The sequence below is a fragment of the Bombus affinis genome, chromosome 10 (assembly GCF_024516045.1).
Source record: "Bombus affinis isolate iyBomAffi1 chromosome 10, iyBomAffi1.2, whole genome shotgun sequence".
NCBI lineage: Eukaryota > Metazoa > Arthropoda > Insecta > Hymenoptera > Apidae > Bombus > Bombus affinis.
This window is the reverse complement of record NC_066353.1, coordinates 722445-744899: the sequence shown is the minus strand read 5'-3', so window position 1 is coordinate 744899 and position 22455 is coordinate 722445. Positions and strand designations below refer to the sequence as shown.

Here is a 22455-nt window from a genome sequence, read left to right as displayed (position 1 = left end):
ATCAAGGCGCAGTATGCGTGTACGTCGATTATAATCGTGAACGTTTCACGTGATCGTCTTACAAATTCATATATATATATACGACGAGTCTAATATAAAATACAAAATACAAACAGAAAGAAAGAGACAATACATCGAACCATTATTATGTGTTACATTAAACCAATTTTATGTGTATAAAAATCTTGAAAAAAGCAAAAGAAGAGTGCTCAAGGTTTTGGAACATCGATAAAATAGTTTATAAGAGGTAGATCACAACTAACAGTGACAATTAACATCTATTCTACTAACAACGCATCTATTAATGATTTTGATAGATTTGTCTGTATTAGTGTATGTAATCAAATTCTCGATTTTGTACAGTGGAATGTGACGTAACGTGCCACGACTACGATGAAAACGTAACACAGATTATCGAATTTGGCCCGGGGATATTAATTGATCGACATAAATCGTTCGTGTTAACGATTTAGAAAGAATTACTAGTATTGCATAGGAACGGGTTAATTTTAACTTTCCTGTTACTTCCTGTGACTTCCTGTTACTTCAGAGTTGTTCGTTTCATTGCAACTGTGTGTTTGAATCTGGAGTTAAAGCAATTTTCAAGAAGAATATTACTTAAAGATTTGGTTACTATTCACGTTATCGTTTTACGATTTTTAATTCAAGTTACATATATAATCAATAATATACATTTATGTTGGTCGAAATACTTAGACGATCCTGTATTGTGACTTTGATCTTTATCGCTCTTCGTGCTTTTTAAGATGATTGTCTTAAAGTCAATCTTTATGAAATCTTCGGACTTTTTTCTTTCTGCACATTTAGTGCAGATTCAAAATTCACTACAATATTATTATATCATTAAAATAAATTATTGTGGGAAAGAACAGGTTCTTAGTTCTTCTAGCTGCTTACTTGTCAATTTGCTAATATTATTATATAATTTATAAATTATTATACTCTGTATATGATATGTATATGATATGTAATGTATAATGTATAAGATGATATGTAATGTATAAGAGGATCTAGTCCTTTTATCAGAAAACCAATCAGTCCAAGTGGTCAATTGTTGATTTGTTGATATTGTTACATAATTAATAAATTATAGTATAAGAGGATCTAGTCCTTTTATCCGAAACCCAATCTGTCCAGGTGGTTAATTGTCAATTCTCTAATATTATTACATAATAAATAAATTATTGTATAAGAGGATCCAATCCTTTTATCCGAAAACCAATTTGTCCAGGTGGTAGCCTCAGCCGGTAAACGAGAAATCTCGAGACGAAAATCATCCTCAGTTCCCCCTACAGGGAAGACTTAACCAGAGTGCGCAGGAGCTCCTTCCGGAGAGGGGGCGGCCCACGATCGACGGGAGGCTTTGTGAGCCACTGCTGAATTGCGCACACGCGCGGAATTTCCCGGGAATCGGGTTTTTCCGGGTCTCTAACACGGTTCTCCCTCGTTCGGCTCACTCGAGCGTCTGACGCGCGACACGGCAACAGGTGACGACCGGAGGCAGATTACCAGAATCTACCAAACCAGCGACAGCATCTACGGGCTAAGTGTCATCACGCTTTCTTAAGCGTCCACACGCGTCGCGTTCGAATCAAATACGCGCGTAAAAGAAAAAACAATTCCCTTCAGAAATTTCTCGATCTTTCGATTCGTTGACACGAAATTTTTAACTGGATAATTTTGACCTGATATCGTTGCTGTTGGACTTCAAAGAATCTTCGAAAGGAAGATTGGGGATCGTGAAAAAGGAAACGGAAGAACCAGCGAGGGAAAATGAGCGTCGAAGACGCCATCAATTATAAGCCCAGCGAGGAGGAGGATTACTATGCTCTGCTTTCGTGCGACGAGTCCTCGACGGTAAGACAAATTTTCTGAATTATTTTCGCGAGGGGTTGAATTCCAGAGATTTCGGTGGTTTTCTTCGTTTCCTTTGATTATTACTAGTGACAAGGTTGCTCGTGGAATTGAGATTGAAATTCTTTGCGAAGGAGAGAATTGCTATGTTTCTCTTTCGCGTGACGAGTCTGCAACGCGACGGTAAGGCCTTGTTGGGCTCTTCGCGAAGTTTTTGACACTTGGTAAATGTTTTTATTATTCTTAGTAATGGCGATATCTGTGGCCGCTTTTTGAGAAAGGGTTGAGGCTGAAATTTCTTAAGAAATGTATCGCTGTTTTCTTTCGTTTGATGAGCCTGCGACAGCAAACCAACTTTCGTGAATTTCTTTATGAAGAATTAAGTTACAAGGGTTTGTTTTTTATATTTAATGGTTTTTCTGATTTGTTTCGTTCAGTTTTTCCAGCTAATAGACTCCGTGTAACGATTTTCTTTGAAAAATGGTTGAAATTTAAGATTTTCACGTGTTTTCCGTTTCTATCTTTAAAGATTGGTTTTTGGATTGTTGTTGAATTGTGTCATTCGGTATCTAGTTAATAGTAATATGAAAAATAACAGTAATTTATTAGTCAAACGAGGTTCTTCATTCTATAGAACATTTTAATTCCTAGCGTATCTATATTTTGTTATACGTGAATTTTCCGCTTTAAGAAGAATTCCATTTAATCAATCTTTTTCACTCTTTTAAAAATTTTCGACAAAATATCCAAAGCAATGTCTTGTCCGCATACTAGCTGCTTTGTAACCTATGATCCAATTTACATAAACTATGAATATTTCATCATCCGCGTTATTTGTCAGATTCAATTAGATAGCACCTTGAAAAATAGAATTCAAAAACGACACGACTCGTACGGATCCGATTTCCCGACAATTAAACAATTTTCAATGTGAGCTATCTCTGGGCATATCGCGGCTTAAAGTTTCAGATTGCTGCACATTTATCTAATGGGATACATACGTATTTAATATACTTTCAGAAGTTATGCGGAATTAATTAGTTTCGCTGTCGGGAGCTCGTCACTGCAAGATAATTGCATCAGCATCGGGAACAACTTTAATTAGCGCTTTGGTTCAACTTCTCGATTAGTATCGATCGTCTGTCGATTGCCACTTCGTTTGACAAAAATATATCACACTGCGGCTCAATGGAAGTTGACAATACGATTACGATCCAATCCGTTTCGCGATTGATAATTTTGACTATGTGAAGTTCACGACAAGTTAAGATGAAAATGAAAATGTCTGATGTTTTCAACGATATAAGGATTTTTAATGAACGAGAAATTAAGAGCGTCAATAGTAGATTCATAGGCCAATAGTTGTAGCTATAAAATAATTATTGCGTTTTCAAGTATCTGGTTGAAGTGTTTTTTCAGATGGAACTTTAGTAGTGTGTAGTTTCTTTACGGTATTGTGCATTTAATCAAAACAATTTATTTATTAGGTTTATAAAAATTATCGATTGTAGAATTAATAAATTCTTGGAATGAAACTGTTGTAGATTTTTTTAAACTAATTTATGTATCAAGAAATTGTTTAGATGGAGTAGAGAATATGTTTGACTTCTCCAAAATGATAAATCTATGTTATCAACATGCATCATGACATTTTGCTTTATAAAACAAATTTAGCCGATATCCTATCTAAGTAATATCCTTATTATAAATTATTTTTCTATTATTCTATTATCATTGGTCTATAGTAAATTTCCTCTTTTCTAAAAATTCAATAGATGATAATAGTTGCTAGTGCAGTTTCAACAATTATGTTTTATATAACACACATAATATGTGTATAAAGGTTTCCTGTGGTAACTGCTGAAATATTTATACAGGCCAGTGTATTCACAACATTTACATTGCAACATTGCGATAAACCATGGGCTTTAAAAGTCAAAATCCTGCAAGAGAGGAAGAAGTAACTCAACCCCATGCAACAACCCCTAGGAAGATGATCTTTTCGCGTCGTTGGAATATCGACTAAACGTGAAAGCTTGTTCGATTATAATTCCCAGAGAAGTTGTCCAAGTAAACAAGCCATTTCCACGGCGCAAAGAGTCGATCAGCCTTCGATCCACGTCTCGTTCCATCGGTGAATATCATGTAAAAGTCATCATAGACCCTTTCTAAGGAATTATGTCAGCGTTCCACGCTTGTTTTCTCCCTGTTCGTGCGTTCCTCGCGATCTATTAAAAATAAACGACGTTGTTTTAAATAAAACCCGAGGGTTAATAATGATCGTGTTCGTCTGTTTGCCAACAGTCCGGCGGATCCATTAAGGAACTCTACGTCCATTAAGCGAATTCGTTAAATTGCCTGGCAAATATCAGTCGTCTTCATTAGCCAGGAAATCGACGAACGGAGGGTAAACAGCCCTTCCCGTGCCTCTTTCGATTATTATCATGATGTAAAACACCTGGGAAGGTGTCTGGAAATATTCATTGGCGTAACTTGGAAGGATGCACAATTTTATAGACTTGGTGTTCTTCTTTCTTTTTTTAAGGCTTTTTAATTGAAGAGTATAAGGAAAAAATTGGATATGTAGATGGCGGATTTTCACGTAAATTTATATTATTATATAAATAGATATTTGTTTTGTCTATTGGTGGATTTGGAAGAACGTTTAATCTGTTAGATACAGTGGCTCCTTTCGGAGAATATTTTTTCTATTCTTTTTTAGATCCTCTTTAACTATAAGGAACAAATTTGTTAAGTAGACTGCTGATTTTTCTATTGAATTTCTACTTTAAGTATTTTATATATTTTTGTATATTGTATACATCTTGGATATATTTTTAAATTTAAAAATATGCAATCCGGCAATAAGTCGTGTTTTCCATTCTTTAGAATTCAACGCACTTTAAAATAATTCTATTCATTGATCAATATTCTGCAAATAGTCTGTCTGGCTGGTTTTTAGATTAAATATGCACGTGTTTTTACTATCCTTCTGAGTGATTCAGTTGTGACTTTGATATTTTCTATAAGACTTCTTTGTTCGAACAGGTTCTTAATTACGTTATACTGAAATACTCCAAGTAATATTAAAACTAGAAAATTCACAATGTTATAATAACAGAAAGAAAAGTCATTAAAAGATCATTTGGGGGATTCTAAAGAATTATTAGAAAATAAAATTACCTAGATTATCAGTGAAAATTGCGAATTTAATAATCCACGTGATCAGGAGCGTGAAGTTTAAATAAAGGATGTGTAATGAACCGTCCCCCTTACTGCTCCCTTCAAAGCCATCCCACACATCCTGTACGTCTTTTTTAAGGTTAATTAACCATGTGGTAACTTTCAACTTCTTCGAATTTTTTTCATCTAAAAGATTCTTAAAAATTTATATTCCAGGTGGAACAAATCACAGCAGAGTATAAGGTGTTGGCTCTTCAATATCATCCGGACAAGAACGAAGGTGATAAGGAAGCTGAACGGAAATTTCAGCAATTGCAGGTTTGTTTCCTCGGTCTATTCTCGTTTCTTTACTCGCATATGGTCGCAACGTGACTCATGAGGAAGTTGTTGCACGATTGCTCCATTTACGTTAATCTGCCTCGTCTTGACGATACGATCTAACCGATGTATAATCGTGTGATTGTGTAGTCCGTGAAATTTAAATAGCACGGTTGTAAGAGATTGATCGACAACTAAAATTCAAACTCTGTAAGCAAAGTTTTCTTCGTTTAGCATCTTTTACTTCGTTTTCACGAAGATTTCATTTCTTTAATTGTACCCATAAAAAAATGAATTCTGCATAAACGTCCGCAGTCTCACAATTATTTAAATTTAAAAATATGAATTTTATATAAACATACGTAGCCTAATAATAATAATTTATGTTTTAATTTACAACCATGCTATATCTGTTCCGTCTATCTGACTACACCTCCGTTTGATTGTGACCAAGGTAACGCGATTTCTTTTTGTCGCAGCACGCGAAAGAGGTTCTCTGTGACCCTGAGCAAAGGAGCAACTATGACAAATGGAGGCGTAGCGGGATCGCCATCAGCTACAAGCAATGGCTTGGAATGAAGGATCACGTGCATCAGGTGAGGAGAATTCGATGGGAGTTCTTCGGCGAAATTTTTGTTGCTCGGTGGCGAGCAGTGCTTGGAAAATCGTGCGAGAAATTTCGTATCTCGTGGAAAGAAAAGAAACTGCGACGATGTTCTTGCGACATTGTAACTTCCATAGATAGAAAACTGGCACTGGAACTGACTATTGCAGTATCACGTAAAAAATATTGAACAAGTGATTAGAACGTCATGTTCTTTTATTTTTACTCAATTTGTACAGTAATTCGGGCTGGCTCGAACTGATTAAGATTGACTTGGACGATTTTGAGGGTACTATTTATATTCTTTTATTCGCGGGAATGGGAAAAGACCTTGGTTGCATTTGTCATATATCCATGGGAACGGGCAGAGAGACCGGACACTACCTCGGTGGTTACTCATGATAAGGCGCTTAGAATTTGCTGTCTTATCACATAGGCAGTCGAATTCTCCCGTGACAGCAGACTAGGGAAAATCTAACAGAAATCTCCGAATTTGAAATTTAAGTCGGAGTTTGCAAGCGGAGAAGTAAACGAGTAGATTCGTTTTCTCGTAGAGTTTGGGATTCTTACATTTGCTTTGAAAAATGTATCTACGTATATTTATTTCTTCGAATTTGGAGAGTTTTGTATAAAAGAAAATTTTGTCGAATTTACTTTCATGCTTCGAAGAAGAGTGTTTGAAAAATGAACTTTTATTAAATTTGTTTGATACGTAATATAATCCTTGATATTTTATATTTGACTTTTAGTCATGTTTTTCAATTATATGGAAACAGTTTGTCAGTGATTCAGAACTTTAGTAGCAGAAAGTTTTTATTAGAAATTTCTCGCACGACGTTATTACTTTTCCAACTAATACACCTGACATCATTTTCTGATTTTCCGTTCTATCGATCCTCCAAGCTCAACTAACTCAAAACTAACTATAACGCACAATTACCCATAACCCATATAACACACAAAATAACCCAACTATAACAACAATGGGTCATTTGCGATAGAGATCACATATTATAGCCAAACAAAATTTTTCCAATCAGATTTTAAACTTACTTTCACTATGTAAGCTTTCCAAATCGTTGTTCGATGCTCTCGATAAAATATCAAACTTAATCCAAACTGTAACCCTTTCACAAGTGACCTATTTTGCCCACTCATTTCTAATCTTCCTAACAAAATAAAAAAGAAATATACATATATATAAAACAAAAGAAAAAAGCAAAAAGAATAAAGAAAGAGCACTCGAATACGCTATAGTCGATGCACTGGAGCATACCGAAGACGAAGGATCGCATGCTGCAGGACGCGGCCGCCGAATCTGCTGGTTCTCCTGGTCACACTAGCAAGGTGCAACCGGCGAACGCTCATAGAAGAGCTTCGGAGGGTGGCGCGAACATCTACTACGGTGCACGTCGTGACCTTGGCTGGGACTCGGAGGCGTCTAACGAGGTGGTAAACAAGTTCCGCAACTACGAGATCTAAAGGTGCGACGTCGTTCTCCAATTTCTGGTCGTCGTCTGGACCAACGATCGCTCGCTCTGTGTGTCTACCTTTTTTCTTTTTTTTTTTTTTGCGAAGTATATCGAACGGAACCAACGGATGGAGGCATCATAAGCAAACGTAATGAATTACGGATACACCGTCTCGTTGTGAATTTACCGCTCGTTGTTGTCCAACCGAGAGAGCCTGAAGGAAGGATGTTGTTGAGTTTGAATTGAGATTTTGAGCGAAGATCATGTTTCTGTTATCGTTAACTTTGCAAAACGTTTGGTCCTTTTTTTTCTTTTTGTCATTGTTATCATTCGACTAGTATCGTTATTAAGAAAGAAGAATAATAATTTTACCATTGGGTGAGTTTTGTTGATTTTGAAGTGGATAAAGACTGTATTTATTGCAAGTGTTCGGAGGAAGATATTTGAAGATTCTAGTTCGTCTTTTAATATGTTAAATATGTACGATGCAGATTATCCATGGTCGAGAGCAGTTTCTGTTCAAGTCGGTAACGCTTTCTGCAAATATAAAATAAATAACGGCACGAGCTATCGACGGCAGACGCAGATTGAATGGAATATTATACGAGAGTGGCAGAGAACGTGCCAAGATGGAGAACATACTCGATATGAAAACTGTGCGATCATCCAAGTGGATACTTTGTAATTTGATCGATCATACAGTACATGAATTTGCAAAGGCCGAAGAAAATACGCTGCAAATCTTCTTCTCTTGAAATTCTTATGACTATCGAAATTTAAAAAATTTCGATAATTAATTTCTATTACCTACGTTTGAAAGATTTCACAATATTTAATTGGAATTCTTAATATTCACAACGATGAAATGAGTGTAATCGAGCAGGAATAAATTGAACAGCAAAAGTCGGCAACAAAGTATACGATATAACATATCGATCCTGCTTTAGAGATCTTTTTACGGAAGAAGAAAGAGGGAAACCAGAGGGAAACTCGTTTAAAGTTCCAGACGAGAAAAGAGGATGCTCTCGAGGTTTCTCGAAAGAAGTGTCACATTTTTCTTATTTCCATTTCTTCCTTAAAGTTTTGTTTAAGTGTGACGAAACAGAGCGACAAGGAAGAGAAGAATATTGAAGAAAGCAAAAAGAAGAAATGAGGGCGAGAAAAATCGAAGGATTGGCTAGACGGTGCTTGAATGTCGTATCAAGAGAGAAGCTAAAATCCACGATTCCACGAAGGGATTCAAACGTAAGAAAATAACTAGTTGTTTCTACTATAACGTTACTCGCGATAGAATTTCCTTAAGTGGTCCAGTTCGAGCTGAATGTATTTCAGTTTTTAAATAATCCTAAGGAATAATGTAGAAATTTTGTTGCATTATAACATCCATATGTTTTTGAATTTTTTACTTATTGAATTGGGAATAATAAGAGAATAATGTTGCTTTATTTTGGTGAAATTAATTGATGATAGATTGTCCTGATTTTTATTAACAATTCTTAACATTCACCTATCTCATTTATTTAAAATGAATTAGAATTAAAATACACAGTTGGTTTTTAAACCAGAATCTCATATATTCTGTGAAAAAATATCATCCTGATAAAAAGTATATACTTCGTTTTAAAGTATTTATTCATAAGTTTTAAGAAAAATCAGCGACGAGAGATACAAAAATTCGAAGAAATTAGTCGAGAAACGTTCCTAATCTCAAGTTGCGAAGATAATTCAATTCAATTGACATTCCTTCGTATCACTCTTTGTAAAGTATGTACGATTTCCAAGGCAGTGATTTGTACCACTTAAGTAGTACTTCCATCGTCGAGTAGCTAGAAGAAAAAAAGTAACTCGTTGTTTCTACATTGAGTATTCTTCAATGGAACGCTTGAACAGTTTAGACGTCGAATCACAAAAGCTTCGTACGCGTGAATATCGAAATATATTCTGGATCTTTTCCAAGCGAAACATTGTTAACTTTTGTGTCGTTGAAGATAAGATCGTCGAATAAACTGATTAAGCATAGTTATTCCATTGTTGAGCAAATCGATGACGGCGCACCTTGTACCTGTGTCAAACGCAAAGTATATATCGTTTTTTCTCGATCACAATTGGATGTTCGAAACCTTCACGATCCCATAGATCTCACGTCATACTTTTCTGTAGTTAAATCAATCCTTTCGCTGAAAGAAAATATATCGAATAGACACTAATTTATTATTATGTGAGCCTTTAATACATAAATGTTCGTTAATAGAATTGCGAACGAGTCTTATTCATCTCGATCATATTCATTTTTGTCGGTCTCCCACCCTTCTTTTTTTACGTAAAATATTTTCCAATTAAATCTTAAAATATCACCAGGACGATACCGAAAAGAATTCATCGTCAAATATTGTCCTTTGCTTTCGATTAATCCACTTCGACGCAGACTGAAAACGGGAACAACGTACCAAAGCACGGAGGATCAACTTTGCGACGAACAATCTAAATTTTCGAGAGGAAACTCGATGGAATTAAAACGCTAGAGCTTCGATTTATCAATTTTCCCTCAGGCAATTTCTAAAAATGTCAGTAGTTTTAAAAAGTTACGCTTTATATCCACGTTATTTTACGTTCATTCATCAGCGAAAGGATTTAATAGCACTTTTGATTTATTATCAACAGACTGCGGATGTTTATGCATTTATGAGAAATTTAAACGTGAAAAAATGTATAGAACGTACATAATACGGAGAAATATAGTTCTTGACAAGAGATTTTACACTTCACGCTTCATAATTTTCATGAAGTTTCTTTTATTTTGTTACAGCAGTTATATTCAAGACCATACAATTACGATATTAGTTAACGAAAACAATACACTTTTTACTCGTATACTCAACATCCCTGAATCGCATTTTTTATTGAAAATTATTTATTATTTTGAAGAAACTTTAGCAATTCACATCGGCTGACAAAATATCCAAAATTTATTATAATATTTAGGTGATACAAGTCACTACCTAAGATCCATTTTTTCGCTTATATTCTCAAAAATTTGTATAAAAATCCACAGTCTAGTTATCATTCTCTCATCGTCGATAGAATCCCATCTCACTACAGCGAGTTACATTATTCGTTCGTACACTCTGTCTCAAGAGCAACCGGTCTCGTGATTTCTCGATTCATAGATTAAGTTTGGTTATTCGTTTCAATCACCACGAATACGAATATATCGATAGCTAGTCGACGAGGAATTTTTCTAATGCACTTGAACGTCGTCGTTGCGTTCTGCGTAATTAAGGCACGTAGACGTAGAAGCTAATGATTGGTGGCCGAAAATAGCAGCAGTCGACTCATACGTATCGATGTGACCTTTCGATATTAGTATGTAAGGCTCCGAGGTACGGCTTAAAACGATCCTGTCTCCTCGAATTTATTTTCACCCGTGTCCAGATATCGTTTCTTTTCTTCTTTTTTATTTTATCCTTAGCTCACTCGAACTTTACATAGAATCGTTCGATCGGTCGTTTCGTCTGTGTGGATTTTCAAAACCGGACCGAGGATTCGGGAACGTAGATCGGTCGGAAAGCGGGGGAGGACGAGGGGGGGATAAACGAGGAATCAAAAGTAGAGACAACGTATATCGATGGCAATGCTGCGAAATTTTTGCGATGAAAAACCGGAAACGTAGCGAGTGTACCGTTGTCGAGAGTACTTGAGTCGAATGACGCCACGCGCTATCGATCACGGACGAGGAAAAAATAAAACGAAGAAAAAGTGGTAAGGTAGGAGTCGCTGATCTATTTTATAAAGCAAGAAAACAAGGATTGCCCGAAAGAATGGGAAGGTTAAAAGAAAAATCGATAGTGCGTGTACGTGTTGAAGTTTAAAGATCAGAATCGGCTTCGTTCTCGAGTTTCTATGACGTAAAACACGTATAATTATTTGTAAGGTAAAAGTAACGTCGAATCGTAAAAGGGAACCAACTATTAAATATAACATGAAAATAGAGAAAAAGAAAGGAAGTAAAAAAGAAATATATATATATATATATATAGTCGTCCAAAGTCGAGAACGAGAGATCGATCTTCGAGATCTCATCACACTACCCGTGTATCTGTCTTTAAAGAATGAGAGGAAAAGAAAAAAAACGGAACGATAAAGCAAATTTCGAAAATATTCTGTACGTGTGTTGTTTCCACATCTATATTTTTCTAGACGCGTCTCCGCGATTCCGCCTCGTGGAACACTGTACCTTCTATCGATTTATTATTTCCACGCGATCGACTTATCGATGGTATCGTGCATCCAGCCGAGGGCTGGGAGAAACCTGTCGTTCGATGAAAAGAAAAAAAAAAGAAGATACTTTGGGCACGGAATTTTTTTCGTGCTAAACGTTGCTACAGTTTTTACGGAGTATTCGATAAAAAATTGCTTGCTTTTTTAGGGTTCCTTTTCTTTTGTCTTAAATAGAAAGCTTAATGGAATATTTTGTAATTCACTCTAGTCTTTAGTCCTTCTTTTTTCCTTTGAGAATTTCACGAAGGTATACTTACGATCTTTTAAAATTGTAATACGATTAAATTTTATACGTTTCTAGGAAAAATATTATAATTATGTATGCCTCTCTTTGAAAATATGATTAATATAAGATATTAATAAAATGTAATTAAAGATGAAGGTATAAAGCGATGGTTTCTTCTCTCCTCGTAAACGCGCGAATCTCTGTTATGTACGTATAAATATACAAATAAATATACATACACATATATATAACGTATAAGATATATAAATATATTATAATCGTCACGCGCTGGACGACGCGACGATATGTATCTATGCGATTAAAGGTTCAATAAATGTGTTTAATTAAGAACAGTTTGCTTCGTACATTCGTTAACCCACAATATGAACACTCCTCCTTTTTGTAAATTCCGGTATTCCAACAAAATATATCATTTACGAGATATTTTATTAAATACTTAAAGTGATGTTTCGTATTTCGTTAAAAGATTAAAAAATTAGAAAATTTTAATTTTAATATTCTAATATTATCAAACTTCATAAGTATTTTCACATTAATACTTGAAAATTATTCTCCCAAATTATTTAAAATAAAAAAATCCATATCCCTAACTGAAACAAAGTTGCAAAATTAATCCTGAATTAATCTACTGTTTATTTGTTCGTTCGGAACATCAATACGAATTTTTAATTGCTTCTCATCGATACACGAGGAATAATATTCTTTTGTTAAGAAACATTCACTCTGTCATCCAATTTCGGATGTTTCTCTTTAATTTTTACTATTCATAATTAGAAACACCATTTATTCCAATTCAGTGTCTTTTCACTTGCCACTAGTTCCTGATAAATAATTCTCTTCCAATCACTATTTAAAATATAGGAGCTTAATTCTGATTGTTAGAAACTCCTCAAACTTTTCACACAATCTAATATACACTTGCAAACGAATCACGAGTGATTTTTTCTTTCTCGAAATCCAAAGAAATCAGAGTGTAAATGTAATTTTCCAGCAAAGTAACAGGAGAACTAGAATTTAATTACGACAGTCGGGAACCCTCCAAACTTTCCAAACAGCACAATAATTCCAAACGAGTGGAGAATGATTTCCCAAATGCTTCGAAATCCAAAGAAATCAGACGGTGAATACAGCTTTCCAGCAAAGTAACCGGTGGATAGGAACTGAATTTCGACTGTCGGGAACTGTCCAAAGTTTCCATACAACGTAATAATTCCAGACGAGTCACGAGTGATGTCCCAAACTATTCTAAGTCCAAAGAGATCAGAGTGTGAATGCAATTTTCCAGCAAAGTAACAGGAGAATAAATTCGAATCGAATGGAAAAACCGATCGCGACCGTTTGGAAAAACTGGAATTGAGTTAGCTGTGTGTAACGCGGGGAACAATAGACTGCCGCAATCCTTTGTCAGCGATGGAAAACTTTCCCTATCTCTTAGGGCACATTCACAAATGCGTTCGTACAGAACGTGCCACCCACACAGAGAGAAATAGAGAAAGAGAACGCGTGCGGAACCGTGGCCTAATTCACAGCCATGCGAAACTTAATGTCGTTTGTTCGTCGAACGAGCATTCATTCCGCGTTATCCACTGCAGACGATGGGATACAGAAGCACCTTTCATTCACTCGTGTCGCCTCTTTTCACCGGTGAACTCGGATGGAAACGGCCACGTAAACTCGCCTTTGTCGACAATTAACATTAGCTCCTTTGTCCAGCTCTGATAGAAAACTCGCCACATCGTTGTCACGTTTTAATCAGGCGGTATTGAGAACACAGGGAGGAAGAAAAAGGAACGGCGCGTCGAAGAATAAGAATATGTTTCTGCGGGGATAGACTATTTTCTAAGTTAGACAGCGAGTGATATTCAATGGTATTAGAGACGTTCATAGCATATGGACTACTGCATTCTTCGTACACATTGATTTGTTATTTATTGTGTTTATTTCTAGAGGATGGTAACTCTTCGTTTTTAATAATTTCTGGTAATTTGTTAATTTAGAAAGATAAAGCTGTTCAACAGCAGGTCTGAATCTAGTTGGAAGTGAATTAGAAAAAAAGAAAAAGGTACGGTGCGTCGAAGGACGAGTAGTTTCTGTAAGAGTGAATTATTCTCTAATTTTGATAGGGAGTAATATTTAATTCTGGACTATTATATACGCTGAATTATTACTATTATTACTATATTTTTGGTTCGTTACAATTACTTCTAAGAAATGGTAGCTCTTTGTTGTTTATCGTTTCCTATATTTTGTCGAGACTGAAAGATTAGTGTTACGCACAGATATCATACAAGTTTAAGAAATTCTGACTTTCCTAGCACCAATAATCTCATGAAGTCATAAAGCATTTATTAGCAGTTAGCAGCTGCCTGCCACGCGCTATGACTCAGGGGTTTTCCATCCCTTTACATTCTGTACCAGCATACGCAATTCATAAAGGTTGATTGCGTGTTATGGTCATTGGAAAAAACCTACGGAACTCCTGTGCGGGCCCTCGCTTGTCGCTTTGTACCCTCGAGGGCCGGTAACGTGAGGTTGATCACTTGCAAAAGTTTACCGATCATATTGAACTAATCATCACTCATGCAAACTCAAATGTGTAAAAAACCAGTCCGCATGTTTCTCCTTGTGAATAACTCTCGTATGAGTAACTATAATAGCCTCATCTCAAGTAGTTTAGAGTTAATGTGCGTCAATAGCTTTTTCAATAATTCACACCACCCACACTCAGTTTTGTAATAGGGTCCGTTCTCTAATAAACATTATAATTCCTATACAAGCAAATGATCTTTGCTTTACGGGCTAATTACTTAGTAGCCCTTTATTTGGTGACAAATAATCTTTGTCAATCATTTTATTTTACTGGCAAATAAATACTTGTCAGCTTATCATTTCGGTGGCAAATGATCTTTCCCGCTTTATTCAATAATAGCACAGTTAATAAAATTTTGATCGCGGTATGAAGTTTCCTAGAATAGTGTTAACTATTTTTAGCGTTAGAGATTGTATATTAGCGTAGCATTACAGGTTTGATTACGCGTAGGTGTAACGTGTGAAAAAAGGTCCGAGTGAAATGGAAACGGATTGGAGTCAATGGGATGTGTGTGATGTTGATTGTTTAATCAATTTTCTCTTATTATACTTTCTATGATTTGATAACTATAATATAATTATCTATCTATAATATAATATCTATAATATGATCGTAAAATGATAACATGTCAAAAACATTAAGTTTTTGCGGAACTTGAGAAGATTAATATGAATGGAGCATACGAGTTGTGAACTATTAGGAATAGATTGATTATCGCGTGTAAGGAGATTCAGAATTTAATGAGTCGTTGCAAAGTTTAATTGGGTTTGGCAGAGGTTGAATACACATGGGTAACTCGTAGATATTAAAAGGTAGGTAACGTCCGGCTCTGTTACATGAATTTAAATACTGTAATTTTACAAAATCGTAGTTACCACGAATATAAATTATTTATCGTATTTTTTGTCTTACCACAACTGGTTAGTGGTTTGGAAATTTCGAACAGTTTCATGGAAACTTGAAAAATTGTGGCTGTTCAGATTAACGATATTTCGAGATATTCCAAGCTCCATGAATTCCAAGAATTCCATAAACTTTAAGAATTCTGAGAATCCCAAAGGGTACAAGAATTCTAAAGCTTTAAACACCTTGGAAACTCTAGGAACTAAAAGCATCCTATAAACTCTGAGGACTTCTGAAATTTTAATTTTCTTTTATTTCCCTAGAGACTTCCAAGAATTCATCGAATTTTCAATGCCTGTGCAATTTTTCAGATTATCAAAATTCCCAAAGCTCCATATAGAATTTCTATAAATTCCTATTCTAAAGGTTCTTACAAATTCCAGAATTCCTCGATTTCCAACCTCAATGATCCTTCTCATCTTCATTCACCTTGTATCCAATCAATGCGCCGTTGAAAGCTCAGCAATACGATCTAATTATAAGCACGCGTTCCAAACGAAATACATTTTTCTAGACGTCCGTTTTATTCGCATGTGGCGCATCTTTGCGAACAAAAGGATCACAAACAGCAAGCACTCACCAGATAAACGATCGAAATTGCTGGGAATTCCTTGAAGCGCAAAACGAATGTCTCGCCCCAATTCCCAATCATCCACCGGTTGAATAGCATTCTCTATTGGGTAACAAAATTCTCCGTCGTAAGCTCCGCGGATGGTAGAACGTGTCGAATCAGACGAGGACACGGTTCGCGGAATAAAATAGCAATTAGCCATGAGCTTTCTTTTTCAAATTCCGTTCCCATCCCCAGACTCGACCAGTTTCCGATTGATACGACTTTGTTACTTCGTTACTTTCATTATTTTGGGCGGAGCGGTAAATTCGATCGATTCTTGCCCGATCGTTTGTTGTGCCAGGGTAAGAAATAGCGTAAGTCATAAATTAAACAATCGAGTATTGGCGCCGTCTGGTATCTAAGGATTGCACATTGCATTCTATTTTAGAGTTCTGCAGAACAAACGTAATGGCGACTTACGATTAATATTAGATTGCAGAGTTTTATGCATTCGTAAGAAATTTGAAGGTGAAAAGGTGCAGGGTGATATACATATAATATAGCAAAATGTATAAGATAGAGACAAATTTAGTAGGTAACATAATTTCCTACTTGGGTTCCATGTTTTTAATTATACTCATAAGAATATGAATTTGTATAAATATTCACAGCGTAATGATATTTCACTAGAGAAGCTTGGAAGGATGGTGCAATTGATAGAATTTTTTAGTTGAGAAAATTTGTGAGTAAAGTTAAACTTTAATGGTAGAATTGCCAAGGTGATTAAAATAACCAATTCATAATCTTAACAAAAATTTTATAGATTTATAACGAGATTGAGGGAAACTTGAAGGATGTTGGTTTTGGTTTGAACAGATGTGGAGAAGCTAGTTCACGTAAATATTCTATATTTAGATTTTCATTTTTCTAGATTTATTTATGAGGACGTTCTCTTTAAACAAGTTTTATAGTTTGTATTTCCTTTGAGGTTGTTGAAGAGTGAACTTTAATCAATCTGCTGTAAATAGTTTTCAGTCTGTGATATTATTATAGTCTTGTGCAACTTCAGGACGTCTTGTTCAATTGGGAATCGTATTTCTATATAACTTAGGAGAACGTTAGATTTATGTGAAAGTCAATAAAGTAGATGAGACACTGGAGGTGAGTAATCTTTAAAGAGATAATTAATGTATAATATATAGCAAGACGATTAAATTCGACAGATTCTCGAGAGATCAAAAGTTTATATTTCTTAGAATTTATCCATTAAATCCCTTGACATTTTCAATTAGTCAGATGCTCTTATAAAAATACTTATCACTGTAATCTATCGTGTTCATTTATAATTTTTCATTTGTAATATCTTTTTCAATCAATTTACATTATCGAATTCTATTCCTCAACGTTATAAATATCAAAGGAAGTTCTAAAAATTAATTTCATATCGTTTTCTTCTTTCACCTAGATTCTACAATCTCTTCAAAATTTGGAAAAGTCGAAGTATTTATTACAAAATAATCTGCAAAATAATTCGAATTGCCTCAATGAAAAAAATTAGAAGTATTTATAGTATCGTGATAAATAATCTTTTAAGCTATTTTCTGACGTTTTAATCACGATACCTTTTTTTGCATTTCTTTTTCCAGTAAATAGTAATACTTCGAATTACAGAATTTACACAATTGCATAATTTTCCAAATTACACGTTTCCTTAATTCACAGTTTTTCCATGACATTTTATTCGCAAATACGATGAAATATTTCTCCAAATCAAATACACCTAGCAATTCTCTCGCTTCATGAAGTCGTATTTCTCAGTATCATGTTATCCAAGTATCAAACGCGAAACCGTATTAATGTATTTTCCATAAAGCTGTTTCCTCTTCCGCCGTTCTCTGGTTAAACGATAGCAGGAACAATGAACGGATCGTTCCTCCGTGTTCCTCCGCCCATTAACCCGAAATATTGAGCAGCGTTTTCGACGGCGTGCCACGATGCAATTGGAGAAGGTGGAGGCCCTTCAGGCAACCATTATCGCGGATGCACTCGCCTCAGTTCTATCCCTTAATACGGGGTGAGCATTGGTCTGCGTTTGTCAGATAACGCGAGACTCCCAGCTTTTCGAACCTAGCTTTAAACTTTGACCTACCGGATCGAAACGAGATCAAGTTCAGCGTCAGCTTGCACCGATGAATCGATCACCGTGTTGCTTGACATGTACAGGCTTCGTTGATGATTAAAGGTTGATTAAAAGGATTATATTTCAATTTGAAATGACTAGGCCTGGTAGAACATATGTTTTATCGTGCTTTCCCCTATAGCTTTCTAATATATCGCGTAATATAAGTATAATATTTTAATTATAAAATTAATACATTTTTATCCAAGAAATGTGCGACTATTATTCTTTTATCATGTTGAGTTTTTTATATGATTATCGTACATTTATGTATTGAAAAATACGGAAGAAAGACTTGGATCAATTGGGCCCTGGTATACAGAAATGTGAAATTACAGAAGCAATGTATGAAATTATATTTAACGAACGTATTTAAGAGGGGAACGTGTGAATGTGATTAGTGTGAATTGATTTGGCAGTTGAGAAACAGCTCGTGTATAATAATATTCATTGAAACAAAAGTGGTATTGGATGTCGAGACATCGCCATAAGTTTCTAATAAAGAATATTATGAAGATATTTGATGTCTGATTCTATAGCGTAATATATGTATATGATAATATCTGTAAGGTTCGAAAGAATTTGCGGGAAAATTTAAATATAGAAACTTTAGAAACGCAGCTGGTGTTTACAGGTAATTATATTACCTCTGTAATTATATTAGCGAAAATTATGCCGGAATCGCAAACGAATGATTAAAAATTTAATAAGTAACTCCCAGGTCGCATCTGACCCCATTTACAATGTATCTTCCATCCCATTTACTTCGACGAACTCTATGCATCACTAACTATATAACGGTGTTTAAATCTTCATAGTGGAATTTCCATAAAACGATGTTGTTCCAAATGCTATTTTGAACAAGTTTGAGTACCGAGACTCAAAGTGTTAGCGGGCCGAAGAACGATTGTTTACGGGATACAAATATTTATAGTTCAAAAGTTTAATATGACTTAACGTTTGCCAATTTCTTTCTTAATTTTGTTTTTGGTTTCATTTTCTTGAGAATTTAATCCTGCTGATTACTCCTTATAAGAAAAGTCATTTTCAACCTAATCGTACTTTTCTTACATTAAAAAATATCTAAATTCCAGTAAAATATAGAACAATTGTTATTACTATGTATGATTTCTTCCTTCAACTTTATGTTAAAGATTTTCTTAGAATTTTGAATCTTTTGTATTTTCTATAATAAATCTATCTATCTATCTATCATTTACTATCAGTTAGCAACTGTAATTTAATCTAGTGAAAGTAAATAACTGTTTAAACCAAATTTGTCACAAAAGAACGAACCATTTAATTGAATCCAAATTCCTTGGGTAGTTTATAAGAATTATAAATAATAATTAACAATTATATTCTCTCTATATCAAAGGCATCAAACATATTTAAAAAATAAAAAAGAGATTAGTGTTCGAAATCCCAGTTACATACATGTTACGAAAGCTAGTTAGTTTCAGGAATCCAGCTTTGTTCTACGCCCACATTGGTCAATTATACTGAGAATTAACGCGTATATTTGATATCAAATAAGCTGAAAATGTTTCATAACATCGATTGCGTAACTTGTTACGCAATACACTTTTCATTTGATATTTAATATCGCACACTCATAAAAATAATTACATTTTTTATCGAGATAAAACCTTTATCCATTTTCGTCTTTGTTGCTGCCTTTCCAGAAACAGAGATACCCATGACGGTAGGCATAAACTTGCAGCATAAAGTTTTCATAAAGAAACGTCTACTTTATAGAAGTTTTTATTCGATGCTCTTGATCGAGTCGACTCGAACGTGTGTCGCAATTTTAGCTCGCACAAGTCGAGAATGGGAGAAAAAAGGTAGGGCGGAAAAAGAATGCTCGAAGAAACGCGTTGGCGGATGTAAATAAAAGAGGCGCAGTGAGAAAGCGAATAGGTAAGTTTGAAACTCGGGAAATTTCTTACGGAGTGTAGGAAATGTAATCGTGTGGCACAATGGTTTGCAAGTTTCGACCAACATTTGCAGTTATTGCAAGATGAAAAAACATTTTCTTAACTTTCTGTAACTGAATTTCTTTATGGTTATAAAAATAAAATTGCAATTTGTTGCGACTTGGTTGGGAGGAATAAGAATTTGAGGAAAATTTAAGAATAGGAAACACAAGGTGATTCAATTGCAACACATGATTTCTTTGACAAATAGTCCTCTTGACTAGTCGAATGTGATGCAAACAAGAAAATTTAGTTTGAATGTCTGGGTCAAGATTACATGCACGTTGTACAATAGGACATAAAAAGGATAACTCAGAGCTATGTAATTTCTACTTAAATTCGGCATTATAGAGATTTAATTCAAAAAAGAAATAAGTGAAACTATAATATGTAATTCTTTTAGTTCGCAATTACTATCGACTGCCAACCTACATCTGATATAATAAAGTATGGATATCTTCTAATAAGAATTTCTTTTAATCTCTCCATTCAAACATCTTTTTTCATTTGGTCGCAGATTAATCAGAAAAAGAAACCCCGATCGAAGCCCCTGTGGCAACTTGAAAAGATGGATAAGGGGCGATACGGGGCAAAGACTAGAGAAGCAAGAAGCATCGGGACAGGAAAGAGCGGTAGCTGGTCTGATAAAGCGAGGAACGGCGTGGAGATAAAGGGAGGACAGCGTAGGAGGGCAAGAAAATATAGATTGCTCGAGAACGACGAAGTTAGTGTCCATTGGAGAGAAAGAGACACATATACATCGGATCGATGCAGAGCACTATTCCGTGGGTGTCAAGTTTCGTCTCTCTCCAACCGATAGGATTTGGCCCAGTAGGAGAAAGAGGGACATTGGCTTACACCATCGTTCATAAGTATTCCCATACTTACAAACTAATTTAAATATACGTATATAATATATAGTATAAAATGTTTCTCGAATGAACCTTTTCAGTCTAATTTTAGCCTTTGATCGTATCTCAGACAACCATATTATACAGTTGTTTGATGTTAGTACAAATAATGTTAACATTAATCGGAATAAAGAAAAACAAGATATAATTGAAGGATAAAAACTGGCCCTGCAAAGACAAATGAGTTAAGTAACTTTAACGTTATTTAACTGCTTGATCAACGTTAGGCTCTTGAAATGATTTAAATATGTACGTGTTTTTAATCAAGTTCTAAAAGTTTATATAGATTTTATCAAGAGTCGACTATCTATTACGGATAAACAAAAACTTGAATGATGCAGGTATATTCCATGTTTCCGTCTAGAGGCATTTGGTCCAAGTTTTATGGTAAGATTAACGTAAAAACTTATCGATAGAGAATCGTTCTTTCGTTGTAACGTTAAAAATATAATAAAAATATCAAACAAGGTTGAATTGCGTTAGCTGTCGGAATACTTATACACGGTAGTGTGGTAGTGTACGTAACACGATTTCGGTGGGAAATTGCGATCTACATATGAATTAGAATACTATGGCGGATGGGCTGAAAAGGATGACCTCGCGAGTCTACCAATAGATGACGGAGATCACCGATTAGGAACGCCATTTATCCCGTCATTTCCTTTAGAAAGTGGCGTCAATTTCGCGAACAATCGGCCGTGATCGTGCCACCGGATAGTGAATGTCTGAGTTCGCGCTGTGAATTTACCGATCAACTAAACACCGAACGACCTAAATGAGCAAGAGCACTCTCGCGCTCGATTCGGCAACGAGCGTTTCCGGTTGACGAGCGGCGCGCTGGATAACTGGTCGAAATAACGAGGTCTTGTTCTTACTTACGTCGTGCTCGGGAAAGGGATAAAGGTTGATAAAGAGAAAAGATTATGTGAGATTAAAAATCTTGGTGATAATATTATGAACTTATTTTGTGAGTATGACTACAGATTTGTGATTTATTGAGATTTTCGTCAAATGAAAGTATATTGTTATATTCCGAGATTAGTGCATATGAAATGCTTTTTTCCAAATGAAACTTTACCTGCATGTAGTTTATTCAAAATTCCTTATTTTCAATCCAAGTAACTTCTATATTATTCAATACAGTCTTTTAATGACTTAATTTCATTATCCCAGTTTTGTAAGAATTACCAGTTTTAGGTTCTAAAGATTCTTAGGATGGACTTGTTATATTTTACATTTTTTATAGTTTATATTATGGACTTGTTATAGTTCATTCATTTACAGGTTCTTTTAATTGATAATTAATGGTAAGATATAATGATTTGTATGTATATTGTAGATTTTAAGAAATTATATGTACTGTTTG

At 35.0% G+C, this 22455-nt stretch overlaps 1 protein-coding gene across 2 annotated transcripts; it reads left to right on the top strand.

The window, feature by feature from the left end:
• Positions 1-12307, top strand: LOC126921222 (J domain-containing protein). Of its 2 annotated transcripts, none has more exons than XM_050732586.1 (5): positions 1-247; positions 1253-1878; positions 5275-5376; positions 5856-5972; positions 7283-12307. In XM_050732586.1, the coding sequence occupies exons 2-5, from the start codon at positions 1795-1797 to the stop codon at positions 7460-7462; spliced, it is 483 nt and encodes a 160-aa protein (XP_050588543.1). In that variant the 5' UTR covers positions 1-247; positions 1253-1794; the 3' UTR covers positions 7463-12307. The 2 variants fall into 2 exon arrangements, with proteins under 2 accessions (XP_050588543.1, XP_050588542.1); XM_050732585.1 differs by having other exon boundaries at positions 5-247; positions 7238-12307.
• Positions 12308-22455: the final 10148 nt, after the last annotated feature.